This window comes from Callithrix jacchus, chromosome 10 (assembly GCF_049354715.1).
Source record: "Callithrix jacchus isolate 240 chromosome 10, calJac240_pri, whole genome shotgun sequence".
Taxonomy (NCBI): domain Eukaryota; kingdom Metazoa; phylum Chordata; class Mammalia; order Primates; family Cebidae; genus Callithrix; species Callithrix jacchus.
In genome coordinates this window covers 18535456-18561183 of record NC_133511.1, presented here as the reverse complement: position 1 = coordinate 18561183, position 25728 = coordinate 18535456, and the positions used below count along the sequence as shown (strand labels likewise).

At 54.3% G+C, this 25728-nt stretch overlaps 2 protein-coding genes across 11 annotated transcripts in view; one reads left to right on the top strand and one right to left on the bottom strand.

The window, feature by feature from the left end:
- The window catches only part of BCL9L (BCL9 like), a 30997-nt gene extending 19235 nt beyond the window's left edge, over window positions 1-11762 (top strand). For 9 of the 10 annotated variants that reach the window (XM_035264797.3, XM_035264794.3, XM_035264796.3 and 6 more), the window contains 5 exons: window positions 4503-4713; window positions 4855-4939; window positions 5019-7308; window positions 7735-8016; window positions 8430-11762. In XM_035264797.3, coding sequence (XP_035120688.1) covers window positions 4503-4713; window positions 4855-4939; window positions 5019-7308; window positions 7735-8016; window positions 8430-9523 — 3962 coding nt within the window. In that variant the 3' untranslated portion in view covers window positions 9524-11762. The remainder of the gene's footprint in view (window positions 1-4502; window positions 4714-4854; window positions 4940-5018; window positions 7309-7734; window positions 8017-8429) is intronic. The other variant, XM_035264795.3, reaches the window with a different exon arrangement.
- Window positions 11763-11851: 89 nt separating this feature from the next.
- Window positions 11852-23476, bottom strand: CXCR5 (C-X-C motif chemokine receptor 5). Its single transcript, XM_054241333.2, has 2 exons — window positions 23374-23476; window positions 11852-14269 (listed from the first exon to the last, which is right to left on the bottom strand). The coding sequence occupies exons 1-2, from the start codon at window positions 23422-23424 to the stop codon at window positions 13202-13204; spliced, it is 1119 nt and encodes a 372-aa protein (XP_054097308.1). The 5' UTR covers window positions 23425-23476; the 3' UTR covers window positions 11852-13201.
- Between the last annotated feature and the right edge of the window lie 2252 nt (window positions 23477-25728).

The following is a 25728-nucleotide window of genomic DNA, read 5'->3' as shown; positions in this document are numbered from 1 at the left end:
AGGGCAGTAAAGGTCCAGCGTCCCTGGGAGCCGGACAGTTGTTGGTTCTGCTGTGCAAAGCCCTGCTAAGCCTGGGTGTGAACTGCCACTTTGCTGTGTCTCTGGTGCCCTTCCCTAACCTCTCATTGACTCCTGGCAAGTACCCAGGGCGTGTCACCAGGACAAGGAGTGGGTGTGGAGGGGTTCTTTTATGGAACTGCCTGTAGTTTGGCCTTCCATGAGTGATGGGGGAGAGCCAGACATCACCCCTGCCCCGGGGAAGCTTGTACACATTTATTTATTTATTTTTCCTTCAATGTTTATATCTTTTTTGGGGGAGAGATGTAAGAAATTAGCCAGAGAGGCTGGATATGGTGGCTCTCACCTGTAATTCCCACAATTTGCGGGGGCTGAAACTGGAGGATTGCTTGAGCCCAGGAGTTCAAGAACAGCCTGGCCAACATAGGGGGACTCCATCTCTAGAAAAGAAGAGAGATAAAGAAAGGAAAGAAGTAAAGAGAAGAGAAAGAAAGAAACTAGCCAGAGACTGTGAAATTGTGAACTTCTTGACCATAGAAATTGGAGTGAATTGTCTTCCCCCATAGCCACCACCTCCATTTCCCGCATGTCACATCAGACTGCACTTTTTTCTTTTTTGAAACAGTGTCTCATTCTGTCGCCCCATCTGGAGTGCAGTGGTGCAACCTTAGCTCACTGCATCCTCTGCCTCCTGGGTTCAAGTGATTCTCCTACCTCAGCACCCCCACCTCCCCCTAGAGGCTGAGATTACAGGTGCACGACACCATGCCCGGCTAATTTTCTTCTCTTCTTCTTCTTCTTCTTCTTTTTTTTTTTTGACGGAGTATTGCTCTGTCTCCAACCTGGAGTGCAGTAGTGCCATCTTGACTCACTTCAACTTCCACCTCCCAGGTTCAAGTGATTCTGTTGCCTCAGCCTCCCGAGTAGCTGGGACTACAAGTGTGTACCACCATGCCTGGCTAATTTTTGTATTTTAGTATAGATGGGGTTTCACCATGTTGGCCAGGATGGTCTCGATCTCCTGACTTTGGGAGGCTGAGCCTCAGCCTCCCAAAGTGCTGTGATTACAGGCATGAGCTACCACACTCAGCCTAATTTTCCTAGAGACAGGGTTTCACCATGCTGGCCAGGCTGGTCTCGAACTCCTGACCTTGTGATTCATGCCTTGGCCTCCCAAAGTGCTGGGATTACAGGCGTGAGCGCCACACCCTGCCCAGACTGCACCATTATAGAAACTTTGTGGGTTTTATTTGTTTTTTGTTTACAGAAAAGGTCTCTCTCTCTCTCTCTCTCTGACACCCAGGCTGGAGGGCAATGGTGTGATCACAGCTCACTCCAACCTCAAACTCCTAAGCTCATGTGATCCTTTTGCCTCAGGCTCCCAAGTAGTTGGGACCTAGGCATGCATCACATCTGGATAATTTTGGTATTTTTTGTAGAGACAGTCTTGCCATGTTGCCCAGACTGATCTTGAACTTCTGCCCTCAAGCGATCCTTCTGCCTTGGCTTCCCAAAATGCTGGAATTACAGGAGTGAGCCACTGTGCCTGGCAAACATGGGGAAGTACAAAGTAGAAATTGCTAACATCCTATACTCAAGGCGACCTATACTCAAGTGACTATTTTATTTTATTCATATGGCCCTTAGATTCTTTTTTTTGTTGTTGTTCAAATGGAGTCTTACTCACTGTGTTGCCCAGGCTGGAGTGCAGTGGTGCAATCTCAGCTCACTGCAACCTCCGACTCTTGGGTTCAAGTGATTCTCTTGCCTCAGCCTCCCAAGTAGCTGAGATTATAGCATGCGCCACCATGCCTGGCTAATTTTTGTATTTTTAGTAGAGATGGGTTTCACCATGATGGCCAAGCTAGTCTCGAACTCCTGACCTCAAATGATCTGCCCGCTTCAGCCTCCCAAAATGCTGAGATTATAGGCGTGAGCCACCATGCCCAACCTGCCCTTAGATTCCTAAAGAGTTCTTACTGGAGGGGTGATAGAAGTAGACATTAACAGCACTAGTTCTGCCATCAGCTTGCCTGGTTATTTCTGTACATTTGGGAAAGGGCCTCAGTTTCCTCATCTATAAAAATATTATTTATCTCAGGCCAGGCACAGTGGCTCACACCTGTAATCCCAGCACTTTGGGAGGATCATGAGGTCAGGAGTTTGAGACCAGCCTGGCCAACATGGTGAATCCCTGTCTCGACTGAAAATACAAAAATTAGCTGGGCAAGGTGGCAGGTGCCTGTCATCCCAGCTACTCAGGAGGCTGAGGCAGGAGAATCATTTGAACCTGGGAGGTGGAGGTTGCAGTGAGCTGAGTGCCATTGCACTCCAGCTTGGGCGACAGGGCAAAACTCTGTCTCAAAATATATACATATATATATTATTTATCTCATAGGGTTGGTACGAGGAGTAAATGAGGTCATACATGTAGCATGTTGGCTTTTATCATTGTTATTGTACTAGAAAGTTCCTTGTTGGACTAAGCCCTGCCTCTGTCCCCGTAGCTTATATCCAAGAGCCCCTCATCAGCCCTCACACATTGAGGTCAGCTCTCAAGCTCCCCCCCAGACTTCTGGCTCTGCTCTCCTATTTAAAATTGGAGAGATAGGGTCCAGGGCAGGGCCATTTTGGGGTGGGTCCATCACAGAAACTTTATCCAAAGAGGGCAGCCTGACACGGGTCCCATGGGAAGGTGGTCACTGCCCTGGCTTGATGGCAATTTGTCTCCCATTAACTGACAATGCTGGTACTTACTGTCTGCAGACCAGGCACTGGGATTTGTTTTCTTGGCATGGGAATGGGCCTGCTCACTCACCTAGACCCATTGTAGATGACCAATTGGGGATTTTTTTTTCTACTCTAAGACTTACAGTCAAGTTTATGACCATGGAACAGAACTTCTCTTGGTGCTGAGGGTAGCTGGTCTGTCTTGAGAGTGTTTCCAGTATGTCATCTTTCTCTAACTCTTCTTTTTTTTTTTTAAATGAGACAGAGTCTTACTCTGTCCCCCTGGCTGGAGTGCAGTGGTGCAATCTTGGCACGCTGCCACCTCCACCTCCCAAGTTCAAGCAATTCTCATGTCTCAGCCTCCCAAGTAGCTGGGATTTACAGGCACCCACCACCATGCCCAGCTAATTTTTGTATTTTTAGTAGAGACAGGGATTCACCATGTTGGCCAGGCTGGTCTAGAATTCCTGACCTCAGGTGATCCACCCGCCTCTACTTCCCAAAGTGCTGGGATTACAGGCAAGAGCCACTGTGCCTGGCTCTCTGTTTTTCAATTGATGTTTTACTCTGTGACATTGATTTCAACTTACTGTTAAAAAATATATTTCTGCTGGGCGCGGTGGCTCACGCCTGTAATCCCAGCAATTTGGGAGGCCGAGGAGGGTGGATCACCTGAGGTCGGGAGTTCAAGACCAATCTGACCAACATGGAGAAACCCCATCTCTACTAAAAATACAAAATTAGGTAGGCGTGGTTGCACATGCCTGTAATCCCAGCTACTCAGGAGGCTGAGGCAGGAGAATCGCTTGAACCCAGCAGGTGGAGGTTGCCGTGAGCTAAGATTATGCCATTGCACTCAAGCCTAGGCAACAAAAGCAAAACTCCATCTCAAAAGAAAAATATATATGTGTATATATGTATGTGTGTATATGTGTATATATATACAAAAATTAGCCAGGTGTGGTTGTGGGAGCCTGTAATCCCAGCTACTCAGGAGGCTGAGGCAGGAGAATCACTTGAACCTGGGTGGTGGAGGTTGCAGTGAGCCTGCACTCCAACCTGGGTGACAGAGGGAGGCTCAGACTCAAAAAAAAAAAAAATCTTTGGCCTGCCCCCTGTGCAAGGAGGACGTTAGTGTTTCCATTTTATAGATGAAGAAACTGAGGCTTAGAGGGATGTCTGGTTCATAAAATCACCAAGAGAGTGGTGAGGCTGGAGTGGAAAACCATCCATGGTTTGAGTCATCAGCTCGTGCACCCTCTCTGGCTTCTCCCCACCTGGGTCACTAGACTGTGCACACATGCACTCACCCAGCGTGAGGGCAGCAGAGCTCGGAGAAGGGCTTTGGAATCCCTGCCCTGGGTTCAGTTCTGGCTCTGCACTAGCTGGCTGTGGAACTGTGGGTGAAGAACTTCTTTCCTCCTTTGTAAAGTGGAGTGTGACACATTTCTCCCGGGGTATGTTGATGAGATGAAATCACACCTGTTAAGTCCCCAGCGGAATCCCAGGGCCGTGGGAGCCTGTGGAAAGGACACATTTTCTCTGTCCCTGCTCTCCACATGGTCACCACGCTTGCCATCCTGGTCAAATAACTAGTCTAGGGCAAGCACTCCTGAAAACCCGCTGGTGAAAACACCAGATGTTCCCGTGGGCAGGAGCTGTGAGGCCGAGAGCATCAGTGGGAGGGGGTATCAGCTGGTCCTTCCTGCGTCTGCACCACTTAGCCCCTTTCCTTCTCCTCTCTCCTCCTGCAGATTGTAATGTAGCAGACCCAGCCATGGCGGCCCCACAGCTGGGTCCCGGCCAAACCACCCAACTGCCCCTCAGTGAGAGCAACGTGCCAGGCGCCCCGCACGGCCCCCCTCCCGGCCTTCGGCCTGATGCCCCTGGGGGTGGGGGCGGAGGCGTCTCCGGAAAGCCTCCCTCGCAGTTCGTGTATGTCTTCACCACCCACCTGGCCAACACGTAAGTGCCTGGTGGGCAGGCTAAGTCTCTCTCTCGGCCTGGGGTCTTGAGGGAGCCTGTGCAGGGGCAGGGTGGGGTGGGTGAGGGCAGGGCTCCCTCCTGCTCACCTCTCTGAGCTGCCAGTGTCCCCACTCTATGCAGGGCTGCGGAGGCAGTGCTGCAGGGCCGGGCAGACTCCATCCTCGCCTACCACCAGCAGAATGTGCCCCGGGCCAAGCTTGACCAGGTGAGCATGGCACCTGCGAGGAGCGGGACTGGGCAGAATGTCCTCTTACCTGTCTCATGCTCTCTTTGTCCTTCTGCAGGCCCCTAAAGTGCCCCCCACCCCAGAACCGCTATCGCTGAGCACGCCGTCAGCGGGCACCCCGCAGTCCCAGCCACCTCCACTGCCGCCACCGCCACCTCCGGCCCCTGGCAGTGCCCCGCCTGCTCTGCCCCCAGAGGGGCCTCCTGAGGACAGCAGTCAGGACCTGGCCCCCAACTCGGTGGGAGCTGCCAGCACAGGTGGTGGGACGGGGGGCACCCACCCTAACACCCCGACGGCGACCACGAACAACAACCCTCTGCCTCCTGGAGGAGACCCCAGCAGTGCCTCCGGCCCTGCCCTGCTGGGGGAGGCAGCCCCCACTGGAAATGGGCAGCGCAGCCTGGTGGGCTCAGAGGGCCTGTCCAAAGAGCAGCTGGAGCATCGGGAACGGTCCCTCCAGACGCTGCGAGACATTGAGCGACTGCTGCTCCGCAGCGGAGAGACTGAGCCCTTCCTTAAGGGTCCCCCGGGAGGCGCGGGTGAGGGGGGCCCGCCAGCACAAGGCCCCCCTCCCCCTCAGCAGCCACCCATGGCCCCTCCCAGCGGGCTGAAGAAGTATGAGGAGCCCTTGCAGTCCATGATTTCACAGACACAGAGCCTGGGGGGTCCCCCGCTGGAGCACGAAGTGCCTGGGCACCCCCCGGGCGGGGACATGGGGCAGCAGATGAACATGATGATACAGAGGCTGGGCCAGGACAGCCTCACGCCTGAGCAGGTGGCCTGGCGCAAGCTGCAGGAGGAGTACTACGAGGAGAAACGGCGGAAAGAGGAACAGATTGGGCTGCATGGGGGCCGCCCTCTGCAGGACATGATGAGCATGGGGGGCATGATGGTGAGGGGGCCCCCGCCTCCTTACCACAGCAAGCCTGGGGATCAGTGGCCTCCTGGAATGGGTGCCCAGCTGCGGGGGCCCATAGATGTTCAAGATCCCATGCAGCTCCGGGGCGGACCTCCCTTTCCCGGTCCCCGTTTCCCAGGCAACCAGATACAACGGGTGCCCGGGTTTGGGGGCATGCAGAGTATGCCCATGGAGGTGCCCATGAATGCCATGCAGAGGCCTGTGAGACCAGGCTTGGGCTGGACTGAAGACTTGCCCCCTATGGGGGGACCCAGCAATTTTGCCCAGAACACCATGCCCTACCCAGGTGGGCAGGGTGAGGCGGAGCGATTCATGACCCCCCGGGTTCGTGAGGAGCTGCTGCGGCACCAGCTGCTGGAGAAGCGGTCGATGGGTATGCAGCGCCCTCTGGGCATGGCTGGCAGTGGCATGGGACAGAGCATGGAGATGGAGCGAATGATACAGGCGCACCGGCAGATCGATCCTACCATGTTCCCTGGGCAGATGGCTGGTGGTGAGGGCCTGGCGGGCACTCCCATGGGCATGGAGTTTGGTGGAGGCCGAGGCCTCCTGAGCCCTCCCATGGGACAGTCTGGGCTGAGGGAGGTGGACCCGCCCATGGGGCCAGGCAACCTCAACATGAACATGAATGTGAACATGAACATGAACATGAACCTGAACGTGCAGATGACCCCGCAGCAGCAGATGCTGATGTCGCAGAAGATGCGGGGCCCCGGGGACATGCTGGGACCCCAGGGCCTCAGTCCTGAGGAGATGGCCCGGGTTCGGGCCCAGAACAGCGGTGGTGTGATGGGCGGCCCTCAGAAGATGCTGATGCCTTCACAGTTTCCCAACCAGGGCCAGCAGGGATTCTCTGGGGGCCAGGGACCTTACCCAGCCATGTCCCAGGACATGGGCAATACCCAAGACATGTTCAGCCCTGACCAGAGCTCAATGCCCATGAGCAACGTGGGCACCACCCGGCTTAGCCACATGCCTCTGCCCCCAGCATCCAATCCTCCTGCGACTGTGCATTCAGCCCCAAACCGGGGCCTAGGCAGGCGGCCTTCGGACCTCACCATCAGTATTAATCAGATGGGCTCACCCGGCATGGGGCACTTGAAGTCGCCCACTCTTAGCCAGGTGCACTCACCCCTGGTCACCTCGCCCTCTGCCAACCTCAAGTCACCCCAGACTCCCTCACAGATGGTGCCCTTGCCTTCCGCCAACCCGCCAGGACCTCTCAAGTCACCCCAGGTCCTCAGCTCCTCCCTCAGCGTCCGTTCACCCACTGGCTCGCCCAGCAGACTCAAGTCTCCCTCCATGGCGGTGCCTTCTCCAGGCTGGGTTGCCTCACCCAAGACGGCCATGCCCAGCCCTGGGGTCTCGCAGAACAAGCAGCCGCCTCTCACCATGAACTCTTCCACCACCCTGAGCAACATGGAACAGGGTGAGTTCGTTTCACAAGCAGGCGCTGAGTGCTGATACTGGGAGCCTCTGAGACGGGCGTGTCCCTGCTGGGGCTGGGCAGTGAGTCAAGGCCTCTGTACTAGGGGCCCAGAGGTGGATGGCTCTGCTCGCGGGGCAGATGGTGACAGCTGTGTTGGGCTTTCTCAGGGGGCACCACGTGAGTCTCCCAGGTGTTTTGAGGGATCGTACTTGGGACCCGGGATCTTCCCCTTGCCTGGGGTCCTAAGGCTGCAGAGACTGCTTGAAGATCGGTGGGCTCTGGAGATAGTGGGGGCCTGTGGGTGTGTCTGAAGGATCAGGTGATATGGGGAGCTGACCTCTTCCTAAATCCCCCAATATCCACAGCCAAATTCATCCCTCCCCTCCCCAGTCACCCCCTGCTCTCTTTGTCTCCCCGTTTCTCCAGGTGCCCTCCCGCCTAGCGGCCCCCGGAGCAGCTCCTCTGCACCTCCCGCCAACCCTCCCAGTGGCCTCATGAACCCCAGCCTACCATTCACTTCCTCCCCAGACCCCACGCCTTCCCAGAACCCCCTGTCACTGATGATGACCCAGATGTCCAAGTACGCCATGCCCAGCTCCACCCCACTCTACCACAATGCCATCAAGACCATCGCCACCTCAGACGACGAGCTGCTGCCTGACCGGCCCCTTCTACCACCCCCCCCACCACCGCAGGGCTCCGGGCCAGGTGCGAGGATAGGCTGGGGCCCCAGGGAGGCCGGCTGCTGTGGGCACTGGGAGCGGGGAGTACAGCTGTGGTTGTGCTGGCTTCTCTGAGCTTCTGAAGGCCCGGGGTGTGGGGGTGGAGGCTCCTGGATGCGCTCCCGTTCCCACTCATTGGAGTCATTAGTGAAACCCAGCCCAGAGCACTCAAGTGGTCTTTCCAACACTTGGTGGCATGTCTGTGGAGGACTGGGCCAGAACTTAGTCTCTTGGCTTCTAGCTTCAATGCCTCTAGTCCCTTCCTTCCCAGCCAGGGGAAGCCAGTGGGAAAGCTCCAAGCCCTGGCACCACCTGGCTACAGACTGGGGAAGGCCTGAGCCCTGCATCCTCCCCCAACTGGGTGCACCATGCCTGACCCCTCTCCTCTATTCCCTACAGGGATCAGCAACAGCCAGCCCAGCCAGATGCACCTGAACTCAGCCGCTGCCCAGAGCCCCATGGGCATGAACCTGCCAGGCCAGCAGCCCCTGTCCCATGAGCCCCCACCCACCATGCTGCCCTCCCCCACTCCTCTGGGCTCCAACATTCCATTGCACCCCAATGCGCAGGGGACAGGAGGGCCCCCTCAAAACTCTATGATGATGGCCCCAGGGGGCCCCGACTCTCTGAATGCCCCCTGCGGCCCAGTGCCCAGTTCCTCCCAGATGATGCCCTTCCCCCCTCGGCTACAGCAACCCCATGGTGCCATGGCCCCCACTGGGGGTGGGGGCGGGGGGCCTGGCCTGCAACAGCACTATCCGTCAGGCATGCCCCTGCCCCCCGAGGACCTGCCCAACCAGCCGCCAGGCCCCATACCCCCCCAGCAGCACCTGATGGGCAAAGGCATGGCTGGGCGCATGGGCGACACATACCCACCGGGCGTGCTCCCTGGGGTGGCATCAGTGCTGAACGACCCCGAGCTGAGCGAGGTGATCCGGCCCACCCCAACGGGGATCCCTGAGTTCGACTTGTCGAGGATCATCCCCTCTGAGAAGCCAAGCAGCACCCTCCAGTACTTCCCCAAGAGCGAGAACCAGCCCCCCAAGGCTCAGCCCCCGAATCTGCATCTCATGAACCTGCAGAACATGATGGCGGAGCAGACTCCCTCTCGGCCCCCCAACCTCCCAGGCCAGCAGGGTGTCCAGCGGGGGCTCAACATGTCCATGTGCCACCCCGGACAGATGTCCTTGCTGGGCAGGACAGGTGTGCCCCCACAGCAAGGCATGGTTCCCCATGGCCTGCACCAGGGGGTCATGTCCCCTCCACAAGGCCTCATGACCCAGCAGAATTTCATGCTGATGAAGCAGCGGGGCGTGGGGGGCGAGGTCTACAGCCAGCCTCCCCACATGCTGTCCCCACAGGGCTCCCTCATGGGCCCCCCGCCCCAGCAGAACCTCATGGTGTCCCACCCGCTTCGGCAGCGCAGTGTGTCCCTGGACAGCCAGATGGGCTACCTCCCGGCGCCAGGCGGCATGGCCAACCTGCCCTTCTAGAAGTCACTGCCGGGGCTGGAGCCGGGGCAATGTTGCAAATATGATAACCTTAACAAAGTTCTTCCCCTCACTGTTGGGACGGCCTGGGTCTTGGGGTGGGTGGAGGGGGTGGGAGGGGGCTTGTGTGGGGAGTGGCATTTGTGGAAACCAGATGTGCTGGCAGCGTAGGGGGAAGTGGCAGAGTGGGGTGGCGGATTTTGGATTGGGGTTGGTTCCATTGTGGCCACCAGGACTGCCCCTCCCCTACTCCTCCCAGTTCCTATGGAGCCTCTCTATTTTACCTCTTTCCCTGCACCCACCATGCCCCCTTCAGCTATGCTTTTGGAGTCCTGGATGGGATCTGGGGGGATAGAGGAAGGAGAGGTCAGGTCTCCCCCAGCCCCTTCTGCTCCTGTCTCCTCGTGTCTGCATTGCTGGAGCTCCACCTCCCTCTCAGTTTCTCTGCACCCGCCCATTTTCCTTCTGTCTTTACCTGCGTCTATCCTTTCCCTGCTGATGTGGCTGACCCTTCTCCCACCCCTCCCTGCAGGCTGCTGGCCAGGTGGGCAGGTGCCAGCTGGAGCTGTAAATAGAGCGCTGCGCTTTTGTGCCAGTTTGTGCGTGTGCTGTATTTCTGTGTTTTGATAGAAGTCACACAAAAAAAAGGATAAAAGAAACCTTTCCCCTTCTTCAAGTTACTACCCCTCCATTCCCTGGACCGGGGGATGTGCAGCCCTACATGGCCACCCACTGTTTGCAGTGTCTGAGTCCTTAAGGGATACCATTCCTGTCCCCTCCCCAAATGGTAAAATGACGTAAATGCCCCACTCCTAAACTGAGGTCAGACCACCTAGGCTTCCACCTGGTGAGCCCTAGCAGGGCTGAGACCCCCAGGGTGGCAGCCTGTCTGCTGCTGATTTGGGGAGAACATGTGCACGCACATGCTGTTTGCCCACACCGGTGACATGGGGCCCTGGCTTCCCACTTTGGATGCCTGGGTGTCCTCTGCTGCTACATCTTAGCCAGAACTTGAAGTCTTTTGTCCCAGTCTGGGATAAAGGAAAGGAGGAAGAGGCGGTGGCTGTGTGGCCCCCGTGAGTGGAGCCATGGAAGGGTGGCATGGTGCCGCTGGGGTCTGTGACTGCAGTAGCCCTGGGCCAGTAACCTCCAGGGCCCTGACACTTCCAGAGGCTGTCACCTACTTATCAAAGAAGGGGGAACCGTTAGTCCGAGTCAGTCCACCTCCCCTCCAGCCTCCACCCCAGAGGATGGAATTGGGAGAACAGCATCCCGCCACCTCCTCTCTGCCTGCCCACTCACCGGCGAGGTTGTCCCTCTGCCCAGGGCTCAGGGCCATGTACCAGACCTGTCTGTGCCCACCCAGGCACAGCCACTGCCTCCCTCTTGGCTCCCTGCTCTTCCCCAGAAGAGTCCCCTATCCACCTCTGGTCAGAGCTGAAGCCATATACGACTGGGTGTTTGTTCCCTACTTTGGCCCCAGGAGTAAAAAACTTCTCCTTTTCTCACTTCCTTTCCTGTCTCAGGAGGAGGCTGGGCAGTTCCCTGGCTGAGGCCTTTTGCGCCCCGCCTCCAGGGCCAAGGGGCCGTTCTAGACAGGGTGTCTTCTACCAGGACCCATCCCTAGCCTTCCTGGCCTGGAGGGCCTGGTCTCGCACTGGCAGCTGTAATACAAAGGGAACTCCCCCATTTCTCCCAGCCTGGTGCTGTCCTCTGGGTCCACCATCGGCCAGGTCCAGCGCTTCCTCTAGGGCTGACAACAGGCCCCTGACTCCCCCCAGCCACCTCCCAGGGGCCATGGCCAGGGCCTCTGTGTTTGGGGGGGCACCTGCCCTTCATCCTGCCAGGCGCTTTTTGCCCGCCCTGCCTCAGCCTGGGCCCTGTGCCCTTGAGCCCTCCACCCCTGGCCCAAGACCCCCCAAACTGTCTGACTCTGTGTTTCCTGCCCTGAAGAGAGAGGGGTGAGATTGCAGCAGGCCCAGTGCCCTCTCCGTCCCCTTTTCTCCCACCTGCGCCACAGGCCAGCCTCCTTCCCTCCATCCATGGCCATACCCCCAGCCATTTTGTACCATTATATAAATATATATATAAATATAAATATATAAATACAATATGTGAAGACATCTTCTTGGTTTTTATTTTGAAACAATTTTTAGGCTTGTTCCGGGGGTCTCTGTGCTGCCTGTACTGTATTGACCTGTTTTATAGGTGCCTTTTTATTAAAAAGAAAATTCAAAATCCAGCCTCCTGCCTCTTTGCCTCTGCTTCAGACTCCTCCATTGATTGCCCAGCTTGCTAAGTGATACTCAGAGAAAAAAAGGAGCATTCTCGTTTGCGGTAAAGACACTCTCCCCTGGGCCAGCTGTGATTTCCCCAGTGGGGCCTCCCAAGGAGCTTGGCTTCTGGGCTTGAGTGGGACAAGGGCAGAGGTCCCTGACTCCACCCTATCTGAGGCTGGGGAGGCAGGAGGGAGCACCCAGAACTGCCGGTTAGTCGGGCCTCCCACACCCCAGGTGAGCAAACAAGCACAGAGCAGCTTCCTGCGGTTCCATCTGAGTGACATCCTCGAGGGGCAGGGCCCGGCTTCCTGGGTCCTGGGGACTTCCCTGCCTAAGGTGATGCCACGGAGGGGCTGGTTGAGATAACTCCCACAGGCCCTTTCCAGGCAGCCTTTCTCCATTCAGACTCTGAGTTTCCTTGGGCCTGTAGCTTGTGAAAAGGGAGTGGGGAGGGGACAAGGCTGCCTCCTTCACCATTAGTGCCCACAACCCCTCATCCCTGGACCCGGCCACCACAGGAGCTCTCCACCCCACTCCATGTCCCCTGGCGGAGGGGACCGCCGGATTTGATTGATCCATGTCCCTCCTTGGGGTTGGGGAAGAAGGCTCTTTCCTTCCCTCTGTTGGGCTTATTTCTTGCTGCTCGGCCTTTGAGCTTCCTCAGGTCACTGCTGGCCTCCAAGGGCACCTAGAGTCAGCCCTGCCTGCAGACCACCCAGGACCCAGTGACACGGGGTGGACCCAGTGCTGTTTCTGTCAGAACCGGGAGCAGCTACGTGAACGCAACCAGTCTGAGCTTCCTGCTTGGTCAAGATGGCTTCAGGCTTGGGGGCCTTGCAGAATGTCTTGCGTTATGTGTGTTTTTAGGGACTGAAATGTCTGAAGGCCACACTCTGCTGCCAGCTGGCCTATCCTCAGTTTTAACCTCCACACATTCCCTGGTGCTCAGCTTCTCCTGGCTTTGTTTGGCAGGTGGGTAGGAGGAGAGAGGGGAAGCAGTGGAGGTCAGCAGCCCCTAAGCCAATGGAGTGTATTCTGGGAGGGACCAGCACTGTTCCTTGGCAAGGGCGGAAGTAGAAGTTGTTTCTTGAGCTTTGAATGATTAGGATGGGAGAAGGCGTGTGAGGTTCTCTCAGCCCAAGGGGGCACAGATGTGTAGAGACAGCCTTCACTGTGCCTTGGGGCTGCTTTCTGCTCCCTGGGCTCCAGCTTAGCCCCAGGGCTGGCAGAAGAGCTGACAGAGATGTCCTAGAAATGGGGGTTGGTTCCTTTAGTTACCCCAGCTGAGGACTCTCCTAGGTGAGCCATGGTGAGACCTTAGGATCCCAGCTCCTTCTGGAAGGAGCATCCAGCATCACTGCATGCCCCAAGGAAAAGCAGCAATAAAGGGGGACACTGGGACCTAGAAAGTGGTGAGGGAGGTGGCATTCTCTGACTCAGAGAGACTGCTTTTGCGCCAGCTAGGGAAGAGCTGGCACAGGGAGGCAGGGCCGGTACAGCCCAGCTTGGTCAGGAGCCGCGACAGGTCACTTCGGAACTTCACGCCAGCAAAAGTGTAGAGCATGGGGTTGAGGCAGCAGTGGGCCAGGCCCAGGAACTCGCACATGGTGATGGCCACAGGGAGAGAGCCATTCAGCTCGCAGCTATTTTCCACAGCCTTTAGCCTCACCAGGGTGTCCAGGAAGATGACAATATGGTAGGGTGACCAGCAGAGGAAGAAGATGCTCGTCACCAGGATGGCCACCCTGACTGCCTTTTGCCGCTGAGGGCGCCGCTGGGCCTGGCGCAACCTGTGTACCACCCCCACATAGCACCAGCCCATCACCAGCATTGGCAGCAGGAATCCCGCCACGTGGTAGAGGAAGCGGGAGGTGAACCAGGCATGCGTTTCGGCTTGGCTCTCTTGGGAGAAGGTGCAGTGTGGCAGGGAGTTGTTGTGATAGGGCTGGCTGACTTTGGCGAAGAGAATCTCTGGGAAGGCAAGGAGGAAGGCCGTCAGCCAGATGGTGGCGCAGGTGATGTGGATGGAGAGGAGGCGGCGGTGGCGGTAGGCATGGACAGCGTGGACAATGGCCAGGTAGCGGTCCACGGCGATGCAGGCCAGCAGCAGGGTGCTGCAGTAGAAGTTGATCTTGTGCAGTGCAATCACAGTTTTGCAGAGGAAGGTTCCCAGGACCCAGCCCACAGAGCCCTCAGCCACAGCAAAGGGCAAGATGAAGACCAGCAGGAGGTCGGCCACAGCCAGGTGGAATAGGAAGGTCTCCGTGGAGCTGCGCGTCTGCCGGTGCCGCTCCAGGATCACCAGAACCAGGACGTTGCCAATCACGCCCAGGAGGAAGATGAGGCTGTAGGCCACGGGCACGAACATGGCCTTGAAGGAGGTCATGAGGGGCCCCTCCGCGATGGGGCAGAGGTGATTTTCCACCGGGGAGGTGTCGTTATAGTTGTCGAATTTGTCCAATTCCCATAACTGCAAGGGCAAGGAGACAGGAGGGTGAGGAGCTGAGGACCTGTCTTTCCTCTCTGAGAGGAACCCTAGCTCTCTTGGAGGTTTTCCTACATAGGGCCCGCTGACCAAATGTCAAGTTTCAAATTTCTTTCTTTTTTTTTTTGGAGACCAAGTTTCACTCTAGTTGCCCAGGCTAGAGTGCAATGGCATGATCTCAGCTCACTACAACCTCCACCTCCCGGGTTCAAGCAATTCTTCTGCCTCAGCCTCACAAGTAGCTGGGATTACATGCATGCACCACCATGCCCAGCTAATTTTTTATTTTTCATAGGGACGGGGTTTCTCCGTGTTGGTCAGGCTGGTCTCAAACTCCTGAGATCCGCCCACCTCAGCCTCCCAAAGTGCTGGGATTACAGGCGTGAGCCACCCGCCCAGCCTCAAGTTTCAAATTTCAATTCTGAACAAATCACTTTGTCTTTTCCAGCTTCAATTTTTTTTGCCTATCAGAGGGAAGCATTCTTTAGAGTCGTAGTGCAGATGAAGGGGGGAGTATGGAGTGGCCGCGCTTTGTAAGTGCTGAAGGGCTTACCCCGTAAGTCAGCTTGTGTTTTGGGTTCTCATGTACGGAAGCCTGTGGCCTTTGGGGCTGGAGTCGCAGGACTTCAATTTGGGGAATGGACCTGGTTGGTACAAGGAGCCATCTGTTCCAGTTCTTAGCAACTTAGCATCGTGCTGGGGTCTGGGGCCGGCGGGGGTGGGCTCCCTCTTCATGGGTCTCCCTGTTCCTGACTGTCTCCCTTATCACTGAAATGGTAGTAATAGCCTCCCATCTGGTTCAGTATGCACAGCCCACCCAAGGTATGTAATATTATTCGTGTTTCACAGATGTATCTTGCTAAAGATCAGGTTTGTGTGGACTGATGTTTAGCTACTTCCAAAGCCAGTACTTCCCACTGAGCAACTCTACCTGGGCTTCCTTCTAGAGGCAGCAGATGCAGGCTCCCTGCTTCCCATTACTGGCAACCTCCCTGCAGCTAGGAGCACTCAGAAGCTGAAAACCCAGAGGCAGAGAGAGGCAGGAGAAAAGTGAGGGAGACACGGAGAGACCGGCAGGAGAGAAGGAGAGAGCCTGCTCCAAGTACAGGGGTGTGCCCATGATGTCTCCGGAAGTTCCCTCCTCCCCATTCTCCTCCTCCTCCTCTCCCCATCACGCCCCCCCCATCACCCCAGCACCCAGGTTGTTTACCCAGCTAACCACAAAGGAAGACATGTGCCTGTTTTCACACCTTTCACTCACAGTTGTCCCCTGCACCTGTTCCTCCTCACTTCCCAGTTCTGTTCTTCCCACCCTCCTTACCCAAGCCCCTCCCCAGGCAATTCAAAACCAGTTACAATCAACCTATATGGGTTCAAAAAGGCAGTTCTATAAATGATGAGCCCCAGGGAGGCAGAGGATGGGATGGGGTACTCTCTCCCCCAGGCTCTGGGTGGCTTAACACTGCCCCCCTTTCAGGAGCCAAGGAATTTGGGGCTGTAGTGAACTATGATCGTGCCACTATGCTCTAGCCTGGGCAACAGAGCAAGACCCAGTCTCAAAAAAAAGATTGGAGTAAGTCAAACTTAGTGCCATTCACACATTGCTGAATTTCAGAACTGCTGGGCACAGTGGTCATGTCTGTAATTCTAGCACTTTGGGAGGCTTAGGTGAGGGGAGTGCTTGAAGCCAGGAGTTCAAGACCAACCTGGGCAACATAGCAAGACCCCATCTCTACAAAACAATTAAAAAAATAAAGTAAATTTTAGAACTAATTGCAGAATATCACAAACAAAAGCAAAGGTCTGTATTTCTCCCCCAAACACACACCTTTGCTTTTGTTTCTGGATCAATAGTGTCTTGCTATGTTGCCCAGGCTGGAGAGCAGTGGCTGTTAATAGGTGTGGTCACAGCACACTACAGCCTCAACCTCTTGGGCTCAAGTGAGCCTCCTGCCTCAGCCTCCTGGGTAGCTGGAACTGCAGGTGTGTGCCAACAGGGTCCAGCTCTGTGGATTTTCCTTAGAGTACCCATGACAGTGTGTGTGTCGCAGGGTTCCTTGGGGTGGGGAGTGGTGTTGGGGCTCGTGGCTCCCCTCGTTGCCTTTAAACTAGAGCTCTCCACTTTTGACTTGTGTGGTGTTTCACAAGTAAGCTTTTGTTGAAAAAAATGGTTCTACTTTTCATTTGAAAACCATGGACCTGTGGGACGAGGTCTAACCTCCCAACAGAGCCTTTATGCTCCTCCCAAATGTATATTCCTCTGACCTTTCAAACTTTGTCTTCTATTAATATATTATTGCTCTAGGCCACCCCCAAGCCTGTCCCTAACACCCCAACACACTCCTGTCTCCAAACCTCTGCTTGGCCTTTTCCTTCTGCCTAACCAGGCTTTCTGCCCAAGTTTGCCTATCTAATCTCTACCCTTCCTCCAAAGCTGAATTCAATCCCATCTTCCTACATCCTTCCCGGCTCCCCACTTGAAATTCTCTCTTCTCCTTATGATGCATGTGCATTTATTACAGTACTCAGGGTTGGGAATGACCACTTTCTAGACCTTCTGCGTCGCCCTCCCAAGGCCACGTGTTTTACGTAGGACAGATGTGTGTTGACCTACTCTGAAAGCAGTTTCCCAGAGAGGGCCAGGAGCCTTTCTAACCGAGACTTAGGTAGGTGCCTTCTCAGGGACTCACTCTGTAACTTTCTGCATTCTGCCTTCTCCCAGTAATCTTGACGGCCTGGATTCTAGATCCTATCTTGTGGTCTCTCTCCCTATTGGGAGCTACTTCCAATATTGTCGTTGAGCACACCTGCTTGACTAATAGTGGAATTCAGCAGTTTTCATGCAGAGCCAAGCCTTTCAGACAGAGGGAGGAGAGAAGCAGGGCCTGGGGTGGACAGCAGGCTGGACTCCACCTACCTTGGCTGTGCCTGGGGGAAGGCTTAGGTCCAGCCAGCCTATCTGACCCAGAAAGCCCTGGGTTTCTGGGCTCGCCCTCCACGCAAGTTCTTGCCCTCCAAACCCTCCAAACTGACTGGGTTATTGCTCATCTAAAGTCAATGCAGGCCGGGCGCAGTGGCTCACACCTGTAATCCCAGCACTTTGGGAGGCTAAGGTGGGCCGATCATGAGGTCAGGAGTTTGAGACCAGACTGACCAACATGGTGAAATCCCATCTCTACTAAAAATACAAAAATTAGCTGGGTGTGGTGACGCATGCCTGTAACCCCAGCTACTTGGGAGGCTGAGGCAGGAGAATCGCTTGAACCTGGGAGGTGGAGGTTGCAGTGACCTGAAATCGTGCCACTGCACTCCAGCCTGGGTGACAGAAAGAGATTCTGTCTCAAAAAAATCAAAATAAAAAAATAAAGTCAATGCAGTGAAAACCAGGTTTAGAGGGGGTGGGAGGAGCCTGTCTCTTCCTACTTGCCAAGAGGCATTTGTTTGGCGGTGTTCAGAGAGGAGAAGATGGGAGGAAGCTGGTTTGAGGGGTGCTGGGAACCAACAGCACATCTCAGCAGGAGGTGTCAAACAGACATTTTTGGGGGTTCGGGAGTGGCACATGTTAAAGCCACTTCCCACGCACAAGATTTCTAGCTCCCCCAGTCTCCCCAAAACTATGGAGAGAGGCAGTAAAGCAAGGTTGGCTCTGGCCTCTTGGGAAGTTGAGGAATCAGGAATCCTGAATACCGTGGGGCATGTGGTGCTGAAGGAAGCCCTCCGAGACCCACGCCCACAGGGAGCACAGGGCGGGCCATTTGCATGAGCAGTGTTCCCATTCTTTGACATGAAAAACCGTAGAAACCCGAGGCCCTCATGCACACACTCTGACAGCAACACACACCTTGCATAGACACAGGTGCCAAGATGGGCCACACCAGCATGTGGCATCGAGAGTCACACAGCAGACAACAGCCGGGTCATAGCCCAAGGGCCTCATGCCCCCAAGAAGGGAAGAAACACAATGACCAAATGAGGCTGAGTGGGGAGCTAGAATCTAGTTAGAAAATTGCTGTGAGCACTGGGGAGGAACAGGGGCTGTAAGAGTGTCCTAGTATTGAGGGGCATAGGGGCAGGAGGGGGTGTAAAGAGATGCAAAGCGCTTGGCCTGCAGTGGGACCCATAATGTTACTCTTCTCCTTCCTCCACTGTAGGGCGCAGGCTCCTCTCTGGATAATTAAGTTCTCCGAGCCCCACCTGACTTCTCCAAATGAGGCTGCCCCACTGCCCAGGGCTGGCCATCGTGAAGCTCAGCTCACATTTGCTAATGGGAATTCTATGTCAGCGGGTGCATTGGGCAGGGGTGTCTAGCATGCCTCAGGGTTCTATCCTGGGTCCCCTCCTTTTCAGCACTCTCAACCCAACTTTGGGGGCACACTCGGGCAACACAGAGTTCTTTTCAAGCCCAACCTAACCAGATGAAATTGCATGGGGAAAAATATACAAACCAGGACTCAGGTTTCGGACATTACCCATCCAGGGATAAGTTAGGGAAGACCAGGTAACGGCAGTTCGTGAGAAAGACTTGGGAGTTTGTTGCCTATAAGCTTAAGATGAGTAATGGGGGTGATGTGGCCACCAGAAGGGCCAATGTTACCTTCATCTAGATGAACAGAAGCCTGTAAGTGGGCAGCTGACACCAGCCCAGTTTGGTTGGTCTGGACAAGGATGACCACTTCGGTGAGGGGCTTGGAAAACCCTGCCTGTGGAGGAAGTTTTTAGGTACTAGGGGTGTCGTGTCTAGAACAGGGAAGACTTGAGTCCATGAGGGCTGATGTCAAGGATTGGGAGAGGACCTGTGGGCATGAGGGCAGCGATGGACTCATGCTGTGAGCTTCCGGGGCAGTAAGGACTGGGCAGAAGCTGGGGGGTGGTGATTCAGTCAAAAAAGGGAGAACTTGCTACAGGCAGAACCGTCCCGCAACGAGATGGGATCCTTGGGAAGGAGAGGAACGTTTGAGCCCAAGTGTGTGGGAGGAGATTCCTGCCCTGGGAAGAAGGAGGATGGACTCTGCCTTCAAATGCCCCTCGCTCCCACTCCCAGATTTTCTGTCTGTCCTGTCCTGCCTGGGGCTGAGCTGGTTCTCAGCGTGATCTCCATCCAGCTCAGTAGCCGGAGCCTTTGCTTTTCTAGTCCATCCTGCCACCAATGAATGCCCCAGCCTGACCTTGCTTCTCAGCCCTGAGGAGGGGCAGGGCTGCCTGCATGCATGGCTCTCTCAGGCTGAACCCCAGGACTCCTAGGCCTGAGTCATGCTGGCCGAGTGAGTTGTCTGCACACAGATGCCAGTCATTGCTCTGACCAGGGGGAGCACACAAGCTCCATCTCCTTTTATGGGCCTGTGTGGATATTCCCAGCTGAGAATCAGGAGCTGTGAGTAGGGCCGGCCAGGGCATCTCTCATTCCAGCTTTCAGTAGCCTAAGGGGTATGGGGTCTGGAGGAAGGAGACTGGGCTGTGTGAAGGTGTAGGTTTGTACCCCTTACCCCCTCTTTCTTCAGAAGGCCCGCAGCCTCTAAAGACCATCTAAGACTGGCTTGCCATTTGTCACACCTCCCTTTCCCCACCCACTGCCTTCAACAAGCCTGCCAGATTCCTCTTCCATCTCTACCCACGAGTTTTGGCCGTTAAAAGCAGGTACTGCTCTGGGTGTGGTTTTAACGGGAGAGGTTAAGCTACTCCAAACCTCTGCAGCAAGTCTTCAGGGTTAAAGGGTCCCCACCTGGCACCCCAGCGCCTGTTTGTCCTTTAGGTACAGAGTCACACAGTCCAAGACATAGGTAGACAGGCCTCCCAGGTGTGTGTGGCAGCCTCTTGAAACCATCTCCTGGGTAGGAAGTATTTTGCCCCAGCACTCCTGGAAGAATTCTCATTCTTGTGTCCTGATTCTCAGGTCCACATACGTGGCCATTGCCTATGCTGTTCAGCCAAAGGACTGGGATCAGCTGCCACCTGCATCCCTAGGGAAGGCAAGAACTCCTGACAGAGACTCGGCAGCCTGTATGCCTGAACCAGATTCACTTCGACCCTGACTCATCCTCAGCGTGGCCTTGGGGCTCTCCCTCATCTCTGACCCCTCCAACAACACCCCCAGTTGGGGCCTCCTCCACTGGGGTTCCTCTGGGACTTTTGACCTGGTTGGCGGGGTGGAGAACCTCCCTTCCTCCCGGATGAAGCCCAGAAACAGCCTGAGCTGGTTTTGGTTCCTCTTCTTCACACCTCCATGGTGAATGAGATGGTCCACGTGGACGGGCTGTGTAGCCTGTGACGCTCGGTCACACTGAAGTCATGGTGTGTGGTGATCATCTATGGAGAGGGGGCATAAAGCCAGCTCTGGGGCTTGGGCCAGCCTCACCCTGTGCTAGAGCAGTGTCCCCTCCTGGCTGGTATGCAGGGTGGGACTGGAGGTGTACTTTATGACCAGGCTCTGTGGGTGCCCCAGCTCAGGCCCTGGTTCTGTTGGGGGGAGGCTCTCAGATCAAGGTTCCCATAGACAGGATCTGATCTAGGTCTGCCTGGATCTGCCTTTCCAGCAGGATGGGTCCCTGGAATGCCCAGAACCTGGAATCTTCTTGTTCCCAGTTCTTAGCCATCTAGATTTTCTCCTATTTGGACCATTCATTCATGAGAATTAGCAGCCCCTTTTCTCCAGCACCCCCGGCCCCTGCCTTGAAGAAGTGGACATTGTAAGCAGCTAGAGTTGGTCTTCGAGTTCTAGAGGACAAATAGAATACGGAATGACGAACCTGGCTTATGGCCAGGCACTCCCAGTTTCTTTTTTTTTTTTTTTCTGGCAAGTTTGTATAATCAAAAACCCCCAGTTCTTAACCCAACATTAAAATGGAAAACCCAGTGTTCAAGGAATGTGAACCAATGTTAGGTATGGGCAAGGACAAGGAGGAGAATAGGAAGCAGAAGAAATAGTGAAGAATCTGCACTGACTCCAGAGGGAAATGGTGAGCTAAGGCTGTTACCGAATCACAGATCAATAAATAGTTATTGAGAAGCTACTACATTCAATATTCTCTTGCCTGTACTGCTATCCCTAAGGTTTTTGTGCTGTGACACTGAGGGACAGTCTGCCAAGGCTGCTCACGGCCCATCAGTGAGTGGGTGGGGTGGAGAAGAGGGTCTGTGTTCTGAGAGGGCAATGACCCTGAGACAGAGTATGTAGGAGGTCCGTGAAGTGAGGACGAGGCAGTGGTGGCTAGTTGAAGAGCTCCGGAGCTCAGTTCAGATGGTTCTAGAACTCCTGGGCTCCTGGCTAGACCTGAGTGAGGGATCCAGACATTTGAATGCCTGCCTGAGGATCACTCATTTGAGGTGTGACATGAAACATGTCACTAGGTCTCTTTCCCCCAGATGTAGGTTTTCTTCGGACATAACCTGCTGCCCCTGCCCCTGCCCCCTGCCACCACCTGTCTCTAGTAGGTCACTCAGTGAGGTGAGGCATGCAGTTAGGGGAAACTCTTAGGTTTCTCAGAAGCCAAGACCAGCCAGGTCTCCAGTTGGTTACTAAGATATCCAACTGGGTCAGGGTTCGTGGTCAGTTTGAAGCTGCAGGAGAGGAAGACACCCAGTAACCTAATCAGGTAAGGCCAGCTACTGTGTCTGGGGGCCAGGGTGGGAGCACATTGCTCCTTTGGGGCCATGGGTTTTAGTCTGATTTGCAGTATTGCCCAGATTCTGCGATTAGGCTCAGGGCAGCCTCATGGGTGTGCAGTTTGTGCAATCAGTCACACAGGGCCTGCACCTAGCAGGACCCCCCACTTGGTTTAGTGCTCTGCTGTTGCCTTCTTGATCTTTTTAACAATTTTTCAACAAGGGGCCCCACGTTTTCATTTTGCATTGGGTCCCGCAAATTATGCATCAGGTTCTGATTAGATGAATGGTCCGGCTCTGATTCCACCTGCGGTTTGGATCCGAGAGGCCAGGCTTTGGGTAGTCAGCCCTTCTGCTTACTTCTCCCCGTGTCTTACACTTCCCAGCCTTGGGATGTGGGCAAGTGAGAGGCAGGCTTCTCCAAGCAAGTCTGGGAACACGGTTGGTGTTCCACTCCAGCTGGGGGAGCAGGAGGGAGTCAGACAACATCTCAGGGTAAGTTTGGGCCAGGAGAGTTGGTAGGAGCCAGGGTTTGGTTCCTTCATGATCTAACCCAGAATGCAGCTCTGAGATAAGTCCTTTCCCCAGGGGGAGAAAAGACCATGAAGAAGTTTCTAAGAAACCTTACAACCAGCCTCTGCTGATGGCTCACAAGGAGCCCTGTGTTGCTCTGGTTGAGCTGCTCCACACACACGCGTGACTTTTGGAAGTCCAGTGACAACCAAGTCAACTACCTCACTCTGCTTCAGTGGAGAGACTTGAGTGGCGGCCGTGTGGTGCTGGGGACCATTTTCTTAGCCCACCCAAGAAACCTTTCCAAGAATATCTTATCTCTAGAGATTCTACAAGTTCTAAGACATTTTTTGGATTAACGGTTTTCTCAAGCGCTCCCTGACTCCAGCCTGCTGGGATCCTCTTCCTTGCTACCATCTGGTCTCACACTTCCTCCTTTTAGCATATACTTGTTGTCTAATAGCTTCCAGTGAGTGTTTTTTTCTCTGGCCAAAGTGGAAGCTATTTGAGGGCCCAGATCCTCAACTTTTCCACCCAAAGTGTAGTTCCCTGATGGTGTAATCACATGGGGAGAGATGAACAGCTATGCGTTGATTGACTGATTAGCAATGCCAGCCTCCTTTCGGTAAGAAAACCCCCAAAGTTCTTTCCTGTCTAGTCCCATATTCTGACCCTAAGAGAAGAGGAGAGAAAGAATGGAGAGGTGAAGTATCCTGTTCCCAGTCACATAGCAACTCAGGGAGGATGTGGGGTCTGAATCCGTGTCTTCCCGGTTCCTCTAAAGGATGTCTACCAAGGGCAGTAGCTCTCCTTATCTGCTTCTTCCAAAGAATGGAAAATAAACTCTTAAAGGGCAGGAGCTGATCGACCTGTCTACAGTCCACAGATCCACAGTGGGAGGGGATTCCCAAGCTCTCCCAAGATATTAGAATTCCAGGCAGGGCCCGGGTGGCAGGAAGCTACCTGTGTCTACTCACCAGGCTCTCCAGTTTCTCGAGATCCATTTCCAGCATCAGTGGGTAGTTCATGGCTGCGCCGGCCGTGAATCACCAGACTGGTCACTGTCTGATGTCGACAGCCTCCCCACCAGGTGCCTCTAGAGAGGTGGCAGCCGTCAGCTGCAAATTTAAGCAAATGAGCTGCGCATCGTCTCCTGGGGCGGCTAGGGCCTGCAACCTGCCTCACAACTCATCACTTTTTTTTTTCCACTGGGTCTTTTCTGTGTTTTTGAAGATAGGGAAAATCCCCCACAGCATCAGTGCTAGTCAAGCATTTCAGCTTCTTTCCCGGCAACAACTGTGTCAACTGGGGCCGTGACTAGTTTACAGGCTGCCCTCACTTCTCCTCCCTATACCCCCAATAAGGGGCTCACAACTTGTAATGAAACCACCATACAAAGTCATCAGGCTGTTAAGGGAAACCCCTGACCCACAGAGAACAGGAGAAGCGCTCTCCCAGCAACCTCTCCTCCAAGCCACCTCCAAACCTTCATCTTCCTCACCACTAGGGTGATCAACCATTCCAGTCTGCCCAGGACTGAAAGCCCCTTGACTTGGGAAACCCCTAAGTCCTGGCAAATCAAAGCACTTGGTCAAACTACTTGCCACCATCCTTTTGCCTAGCAGGGGCAAAACCCCTTCCCTTCTCAGCTCAAGTTCAGAAAAGATAAGTTAGAAGTTTTCAAAGGGAACAACAGTAAAACAATACTGGAAGACAAAATGAAATCAACTTTGGAAGGCTGAGGCAGGAAGATCGCTTGAGGACAGAAGTTGGATACCAGCCTGGGCAACACAGGAAGACCCTGTCTCTAAAAGAAAAAAAAAGTGAAATCAACAAGAAAAGCACATCGTTACAGAGTCATTTTCTGACTCAAGAATAATGATGTTCTATCTATAAATTAACTTGGTTGGCTCATAAATTATTTTTTCTATATATGTATGTATGTGTGTGTGTATATATATATATATATATATATATATATATATATATATATTTTAAAGACAGCTTTCACCATGTTGGTCAGGCTGGTCTTGAACTCCCAACCTCAGATGATCCACCCTCATTGGCCTTCAAAGTGCTTAGATTATGGGTGTGAGCCACTACACCTGGCCAGCTCATAAATTATTAGGCTAGAGAGGACTTCAGAGATCATCTAGTCTAACCCCCAATTTTTATGTAGGAGGTCTGTGAGGCCAACTTACCAAGGATCCCACAGCTAACCAGTGGCACAGCCGAGACTTGAACTCAGGTCTTTTGACTCCATGTTTAATGTTTCCTCTACTCTACCAGGCTGCCACTCTTGCAGGCTCTCATAACCCCTGTCCTTTCCCTCAACTCTGTCCTGTCTGAGGGCCTCTTCCTTTAAGAAACCCTTGTGTAGATGTTGGTCAATTTCCCCTCCAAGTTTCTTCTTTGTGCTTTTTCTTCCAGAAGTGGGCGTTTCCTCTCTTGGTCCACATTGATGTGAAAGCAATGACTGCAGGCACAGAGGCATCCGCACTTGGTGGCTGTTTCTTGGCCCCACCCCCACCCTTGTTATCATGCTCCCATCCAGCCAAATCATCCTTTGCTGGGATCCTACTCTTTCCAGTGCCCTCCTTCACCCTCTCCTCCATATTCACCTTCCCTCGTTCCCCGTTTCACGCCTTGCTTACAGCCCCCACGGCATCCCCAACAGATGCATCATTCTTGGGGTTAAACAGCCTGAGGAGTTTTCAGCCTCTGTTGGTGCTATTGGGGTGATTGCCTCCTAGCTCTGCTCCATTCACTGCCTTTAGAAGCTGCTTTCAAGGAGGAAGACTCTCAGGACAAGGTATCACACTTCTCCAGCACTTCCAGTTCTGAAACCTCCGGGAGGAAGCTGCCCCAAGGTTTTCTGTGTCCCAAGCTTACTGGGAACTCCTCATTTTTCCATTTACCCTGTCCTCAACATTCCTGTCCGTCCAATCCCTCAGCCTTGGCCACCCTGGCTAGGGACATTGATCAGGAAGGAATACAGCATATAGAATCATAGAGGAATTGAAAGGGACTTTGGAAGACTATCCTTAACCACATCCCCACCCCCAGCAAATGCAAGATTCTTGTCACTACGTCCTTATGAGATGATCACCCAGCATTGGATAAACATTGAAGGTGAGACATTTGCTCCTTTAGATTATGTTTCAATGGAGGATGGTTTCATGATTAGAAACTTATTCCTCATGATGAGTCAAAATATGTCTTCCTGTAACTCCTCCCCAGAGGTCCTGGCTGTGCCTTCTGTCTGGACTGTCTAGTTCCTCTTCCAATAAGCATCCTCCCAAGACAGGCAGCACATCCCAAGAGGCTTCTGT